The 8,179-nt window shown below is 30.9% G+C and overlaps 1 protein-coding gene across 1 annotated transcript; it reads left to right on the forward strand.

Moving 5' to 3' along the window:
- The first annotated feature begins 4,678 nt into the window (after positions 1-4,678).
- LOC143243308 (uncharacterized) lies at positions 4,679-6,987 on the forward strand. The gene is made up of 2 exons (XM_076487157.1): positions 4,679-4,972; positions 6,613-6,987. Exons 1-2 carry the CDS (start codon positions 4,712-4,714, stop codon positions 6,985-6,987), a joined length of 636 nt encoding a protein of 211 aa, XP_076343272.1. The 5' UTR covers positions 4,679-4,711.
- Positions 6,988-8,179: the final 1,192 nt, after the last annotated feature.

An 8,179-nucleotide genomic window follows, 5' to 3' on the forward strand; every position in this document is an offset into this window, starting at 1 on the left:
TCTGTTTAGTATTTAAATGTTACCTGAAGAACATTTATTTGAGTTGCAGTGTTAAATTTAAAACGTGACATTCTATTTTTTTTGTGTTACATGAATGTTGTCTTGAGTTTCGGGCTTGTTTCTCTGACGTAAAATACGTGGAAGTTGCCATAAAGTATTTTATAAATGACATTAGTATTGTATTTGCTTTATTTTTCACAAGAATTTAAGTATTTTGTTTATTGCATTTGGGGTTATTGACTGGGTGAGTATCGTGCTGTTGACTGAGGTTTCTCTATATCACCGTATCTCAAATTTCCTTCCTGATCGCTTTATAACCTAAAACGTCGAATTATATATGAGTTCTGTGATAAAAAGTTTTAAATTACCCATTGTAGAATGTCTGCAAAATTTATTAGCTTCAAGTGGGTTCCTCAGAAATATAAATGCATGAAATAGATTATGACAACAATGTTAAAACTACTCACAATGAATTATTACATTAGAGATAACATGAAATCAGTTTTTCTTACTTTTCATGAGAGGAAGTGTCGATGTTGAAGTGTGGTATAAATAAGTATTGGTAAACATATCGACATATAATTACTATAAATGTTATCATCAATACTACACATTCTAAAGATAAACCTCACGACCCTTTGTTCGTACATATACTGTTCCATCTAATCAGGACTCCAGTAATGGGTGACATTGCCCAACTCCAAGGTGCAGATGTTGATATTGACAGCTATAATATACTCTTGGAAGATGCATCACATTCCATTAGTTGATGCTGAAGATGCCCTGAAATAACTTTTTCAGGGCAGTGATGAAGACGAACTCGTAATATTATCGGTACTCCTGTAATAAACATACAGTATTAGTCAGAGGCTGTCACTGATGTTCATAGCAATAATACTTTATAGGGATTAGTAAGCCATACCAAAACAGTTTAGAATATGCAACCTGGCATATAATGTGACTTAATCTGATATAAAGTTACGGCAGAACAGAATTTATCAGAACAACTTCATGACATAGCTTAACATTTCGTAAATGGTGTAATGTAACCGAAAATTGGTAGCTTTTGGGAAAGGTATGTAACAGACCTTTTCAATGTAAATTTTTATATGCCCAAATCATGAAAATATATTCAAATGAGAATTTAAAATATTGGAAACAAAGATATTTATTGTACTTAAGAGCATCGAAAAATAATTTTGGTTTGCCAGAACAATTCGGAAAAAGACCTGCAACAAGTCGTACGAACACAAATGTCAGAGATAAAAACCGCTGAAGTGTCCCAGGCGACGGTACGTAAAAAAAATGTCCCAGTTTTCTAACCGCTGAGTAATTAGATAGATATGCACACACAGATGTACCAGTCACGTGACTGATGTAGTAATTATAGATTTCTATGTGATCAGAGACTAGATGGATTATGGAAAACCTGTAGAGAGAAGTAATGAGGCTCCAAAGTTATTTTGATATAATGAACTCAACTTATGAATGTTGAATCAAAATCTTATGAACTGTAAAGATACAAACCATATCTACGAAGTTTTTAAGAACGTATTTTGAATAAACAATACTTTAAATTTACAGTGAAAGGTGTTATATCGCAATATTATTTATCTTGATAAATCCACAAAATATTAAGTATTTGCTTTTATTTTAACTTCATATGAAAAATTTTCCCGGAATGCATATCACGCATTTTCTGCATTACACGGATATTATTTGATATTTTGTTGTTTGCAAGACACAATCATATACTGATACATTTTACCAACGTGATATTCCCAAAAGAACCTGTATTTTCATTACTGATATTAACATAAACAGTGACAACGGTTTCACGTTTAACTGTGACAAATAAGAATTTTGCAAGGGAAACACCAACGGAAATCTAATGTATCAATAAAAAAAAGATCGTGTGTAATTTCATAAATTTCCAAGTTTGTGTGATTGGTTTCATAAGTGAACTCCATCAGGAAGTACATAAAGAAACAAAAGTCTACTGTTAAGAAACTGTTTTGAAGCACGACACGTTTTATTTTTCTCACGAAAAGTAACATTTATGTTGTTATTTTACAGAGCGAGTTATAATTAATATTATAACTAGTGCGTCGTGCTCATTGTGAGAAACCTTAAAATTCCAACGGTGACACAAAAGGTGCTTACAAAAATATTAACTCTCTGTTGTTTTCCCCAGTGTATGTTCCAGCCGAGAATCTCAACTGTACTCGAGGATACCAAAGAGATGTTTACAGGTGTTGTAAGTATATATGATACTCAATTACTTTAACCTGTTCACATTAAACACAAATAGATGAAAGACTTTTAAAAATATGGAATTTTGGTTAAACAAATACGTTTTTTGATACTAAAGACGTTGTTAGAACGATAAAATTAACACTGGGTAAATAAATGTTTAACTATGTACTTTTAACGGTTTCAGATCCATGTCCTCCTGGTCACTATGACAATGGATTCCAAACTCACTGCCTGCCGTGTCCAGGAGGGACTTACATGACATCATTTGCTGCTGACGCCTGTATACCTTGCCCTGGAGATAAAATTACTGATGAAGAAGGAGCTGATAATAAAGATCTTTGTAGAAGTAATGAAACAAAAGGGTTTTAAAGTTTTCTTTATTGTTTCCTTAACATTTTAAAGATGTTTATTTTTGTTCAGGCAGATTGTTATAATACGATACTTCTTCATAACTTTCATGGTTTTTAATGCATTAAAAAGATTTGGTTTTACTGAGAAATCCTACTACTCGTTTTTAAAGATGAGCTCAAACATTTACGACAAATAGTATTGAATAGCTGTCTTACCTCCAGTATATCATTTCAAAATTAGGAACGGCTAGCGCTGAAAGCCCTCGTTCAGCTATCCGCGAAATTGAAAAACAAACAAATATAACGGTGTCTCAATAGCACATCTGTGTGTGTCACATTATTACTAAAAGACGTAAAGATATTTAACTAAAACAGTGTATGTCCCAAAACATAATTTATATCTATGTTTAATATGTTTATTTTGTGTACATGATGTCGTTTTGTGATAAAAGAAAGTAAGTTGTCCAAATACAAAACAAATGTCTTAATATAAGATTATAATAACATTGGATTATCAAAACGTTAGCACCGTCTCGTAAGTTCTGAACAAAACTATTAGAAAGAATTGTTACAAAGTAAGCGAAAAACTTCATGAGCATTGACGTACGACGTTCAGTGTTTGTGGTCAAAATGGTATCGTTCTTTATCTGGGAAATTTAGAGTAAAGAGAAATTTGTAAAATTACTGTTTTAATAGTGTTATAAAACGCAGAAACTACCATTCAGTAGATACGATTCGATAGCAAAATATAATTGTGTACCATAATAAGTGAAGAAGCTAATTATAAAACTTAATTCAGTAAATGAATAGCGATTAAACAAACTGACTTTATTAACTAGTCAATGGAAAGACGGTTTGTTTAATTTGTGTTATATATTCTTACAAGTTAAGTAAATCGAAGTTGATTTTACTCACTGTGTTATACTGAGTTGAATAATATGTACATTATCGTAAAGAAAATGTCGAGATTTTTCTTATATCGTCTGATCACGTGTGTTTGGAATGGAAAGTCAGAAGGTTTCGTGATATATCGTCTCACAAAGTAAATATGTTGGAAAACCTGACTGATTTCCCGTTATATAACTATATAGTTGTTGTTATTACATAACTGTACTATTTGTCTACTAGTAAGGAGCTCAAATAATATAACAGGCGTCATTTTTCTTTGCTAATTATCGTTTAAAGTGTAAAGAAAAATCTATTTTACAGTTGTCAACTTGTAAAGGTTGTTATCAATGTTTAATATGAAAATATATAAGAAATATCATATTTATTTAATTGTAATTTTTAATATGTTAAATCAAGTTTATTTTTAGTTTAAAGAATTATACACTTTGTTATTAAGTTACATTTGAAGTTTTCTTTCTGTTTTATGTAATCGATACAATGTGTAAAACAACTCTCTCTTAAGATCCAACTGAATGGTTCTCAAGCTTACTTTCCCTGGGCCTCCAAACCAACAGTTGTAAGATATCCTTGGTGGATGGAAGAGCTGACACTAATTTCGATTTGTCTTATTGCTTTGTGGTAAGTTACATGTTATCTTCCAGTTCTTGATAATTAAAGTATGTGGAACAGGGGTGAGAGAGCATCTGACCTCAATACCCAATTATCTTTTAATTGAATAGTAGGGTTGGATATTTGAAAATGTCAAGTGTGTTCAGTGCCCCTTTGGTAGTTAATTTGTGAAAACACAAATATGAACCTAGTAAAGCTGAATATGTTTAATTAACCTTACAAATGAGGTAAAAATAACTTTTCAATTGTAGTTAACATTTCTACATGGTGGTTTATCAAGTGTTTTTGTAGATCACTTTGCTAACGATAAAACCAACAAAAAAGACAACTATTTAGAGTTAATCTTTAATAGTATTGTTTATATAGAAAACTGAAAGAAAAAAATCGCGTTTTATTTCTCATTTATTTTTTTATTTAGTGTTCTTTGTTGCTTCTGCAATGTGAATGAAAAAGCCGGGGCAAATGGAAAGCTCTAAAAACCGCATCCTCGGGTCTTGTGGTGTTTTTGCCTACACGAAGCTAGAAGACCAGGAGCTTGTAACTAAAAGATCACCCCCAGTGAATTAGACATTTTGGAAGCTGTTTCAATGATCCCTGAGTGTGAGAAGGTCCCAACAAATAAGTTCAATAAAAGAGAAACTAATGTGGTATTAAAGGAAAATCAAACAGAACCAACCATATTGCAGACAATAAATGAAAATCACTCAGTAGAAAAGAAACCAGAAAGAGCAGAAAACGTGAGCAAGCCTGCTTCAAGTCCTGATAAAACTGAATTAAAGATACGCGTTGAGACAATCGTGAATGATGAGAAACCTGAAGGGACATTAAAATCTGATTCACTGACAACGGTTCGTATACGTTTAAAATTCTTTTACTTTATAGTACTCAGTATTATACAGCACAAGTATATAACCATTAATAAATAGGATGCGCTCTTAATATTAAACTTTCACTTCGTACAAGTTAATTTATACCTACACACATATATATATTGCAAGAAGCAACTGAAATATAATGGAATTAATAGCACATTATTAATGTTAATGCAAAATTACTGTTATAAAATAATTACAACCATTCTGATACTTAATTTATGTGAATATCTGTATCTGGTTCAAAATTGAATTAATTTCTCATTCATATTACGTTTATGATTTATATTTGGTAGAGTTAAAAACATTTCACTTTAATGTAATGTATACTGTGTCAAACTGTGTGATCAATATGATATGCTTGCTTACAATGAGTGTTGTTAAGACATCCACAACTACAGAAAAACATGCGTTCAGAATCATTTGAATACATGTAATTCTTCTTCCAAAAGAGACCTATACATGTTCGATACTATTGAGGTTTGATAAGTCTGTACCCTAGTTAAACTGGTCAATTACCTCTTCTTCAATATTATTACATGTGGCAAGACAATTATCATCCATTTAGCTAAAGCCAGAACCAAACATTACAATATATGATAATGTAAGAGGTACTTCCATTGCTATTATGACATCTGGAAAACATAAAGGTCTGATTGTCGGTTCATGATTTTTCATTACCACACATACTTCCACTACTGATATTAAAGTGAGTTATTTTGTGTCTTACTATAACTAAAATTTACCTTTCGTTGTTAATATTACCAAACTTTATGAGTTTTTAACCGTACATACACTGAAATGACGTTCTGTTGAAGCTGCGAACATCTGATTCTGTTTTTAACAGTTATCACATAATTGCTGCGAATCGTTAGATCACGGTAACTTACTTAAAATGTGGATTTTATCATTCTTAGTTTAGTACCAGTGTATTTGTACCATTTTGTAACAAGTGATTCCACCATATCTTGTTAATAACACCTTGATACATTTTACAACAGTTTGTTTTTTATCGTCAGCCAAATTTCACTGGTCTGACAGACATTTAGTGAAATATCCAATTGTCTTCTTTTGGACTAAGATTATTGAATATTTTAAAGTACTATAAACTGCGTGATTTACTTCAGTGTTACAACTATGATAAGACAGTTTGAAAACTCTTTCTCTTAATAGTCATTAGTAGTTCAGATTACATAACTTTTCATGTTTAATTTATATAACAATGAAATGAGGAGAACAACAAACATTTATTTATAACAGTAGTTTTATCTTGTTTTAACAAGTTAGTATTTGTGAACTTACAAAACATAAATGTTAAACATTATTTAAAGCTCTTGTTTGCTCTATATTACCTTCCTCACTATTTGGGACAATGCTTGAGATATATTTCGAGTTTCGAGAAAACGTTTATCAGATATCTTGATCCAATTTCATAACATACAATTTTCATATAAACACTTATTTGGTTTTATTCATATTATAGTAAAATGATTGTTACATAAAGAATAAATTATATATTTTTAAAATGTTTATTACCTGATTATTGTTATTAAAACAGTTTTTTTTTTTTTCCGATTGATGAGTGTTCCCTCACTAATTATGATTTACATCTTCAGGCAGAAACACCAGCTTCAAAAGAAATAAGAGACGTTGATTGGATCCAGAGGGAGGTGTCAAGCAACATCAGGCCTCCCTCAACTAGACTTTTCCATAATGTTGATGAAATTATTACTGTAAGACTTGGCAGTAAGCCAGAACATCATCAGAGAAACGTTTTTATTGTTATTGGAAATAGTGAAAACCGAAACAAATTTGTTATTGGTAGAACTCCAAAATCAACACCTACGTGTCAATTGAAACGTTGCAAAAGCGAACATAAACTTATTGTACAGAAACCTAAAAAGAATAATCAAATTAAACACGTTGACAGCCCTCACAAGATTGTTTTCACAAGAGATCCGAAACTGGAACCAAAATCCAAAATTAAATAACCCATGAGCTGCATACAAGCATACCATATTAAAAAGAATTACTTTACCTTATCTCATAAGTTACTATTTTGTACATTTTACTCACTGATATAAATAATAAATAAAACATACTCATGAAAAACAAAGAATATAATATTCTCCTGGGTCTTCTCTTTTTTGCTGTCAACTGTCATGAAACTTAAGCTCACTTTTTTATGTACTAAAGGTATTGATACAATCAATAATGTTTTTATGTAATTAAATGATACAACTAAGAACAGAGAATAATAATACACAGAAAACACTGTCCTAAAACACTAAAGATAACTATTAGCATTTGTGAAAGATGGAATTGCAAGAGTTAATCTGATTATCCAGTTAATGGTTTGCAGACAAACAACAAACAGAGCTATATCACTGTGTTAAATTTTGTGTTAATTGAACAAGAAACGTGGAGACGTATAAGAAACAGACACATACTGACATTTATTTATATAGATTCAATGATAGTGAACATTTTAAAACTACAGCCCAGTAAAGTATGGCTGAAAGCTCAATTGTCGAAAACAATAGGTCGTAATGAAACTCCTTCTTTGTAAATATAAGGTAAACCATAAAAAATTATGGCATAATATTCAAATTGTGTTTATAATCAAGAATGTCATCTTTATTAATTTCAATGAATATCTTGGCAGTTTTGTCATCAATTTTATTAATAGCATTACTATGCAGTTCCTCTGCCTATACTTTTAACGAAAGTTAAATGTTTATGGAAATGAGATAGCTCACACATCTATTTTGTTTGATATATTAGAATAAATACTGTCTTTCTTTTCATGGTAAAAACTGCTGAATTTATCACGACTCATATACGTACATTAAGTTAACTTGAAAACATCTTTTTTTTTTTAAAGATTCGATGGTCCTCCCGTGACTATCGATGTCATTCCAAAAATTTCTTTCTAAGTACTGTTGTCATGGTGTTTTATGAATAAAGGCTGATGTTTGATACGTGTTCCTGGTAATTATCTATGGTTCTTCTGTGTAACAAATATGGGAAATATTCCTTCTATAATTTTAGTAGGACAAAGGTTTTTGAGAACACAGTTAAAGCTTCAGTAATAAAACTGAGGTTGTTAATGTCATTCCCTTACTTGAAGTATTTTATCTCCACTGACAATGATACTTAGCTTAGTGTAGTTTTGTGTTTAAC

This window comes from Tachypleus tridentatus, unplaced genomic scaffold, assembly GCF_004210375.1.
Source record: "Tachypleus tridentatus isolate NWPU-2018 unplaced genomic scaffold, ASM421037v1 Hic_cluster_2, whole genome shotgun sequence".
NCBI lineage: Eukaryota > Metazoa > Arthropoda > Merostomata > Xiphosura > Limulidae > Tachypleus > Tachypleus tridentatus.

Bases quoted from the DNA above. Each gene is read 5' to 3' on its own strand.
- LOC143243308 (XM_076487157.1), top strand. From the start codon at position 4,712: ATGATCCCTGAGTGTGAGAAGGTCCCAACAAATAAGTTCAATAAAAGA. The intron at 4,973-6,612 runs GTTCGTATACGT...TTACATCTTCAG, and splicing joins AATCTGATTCACTGACAACG to GCAGAAACACCAGCTTCAAA.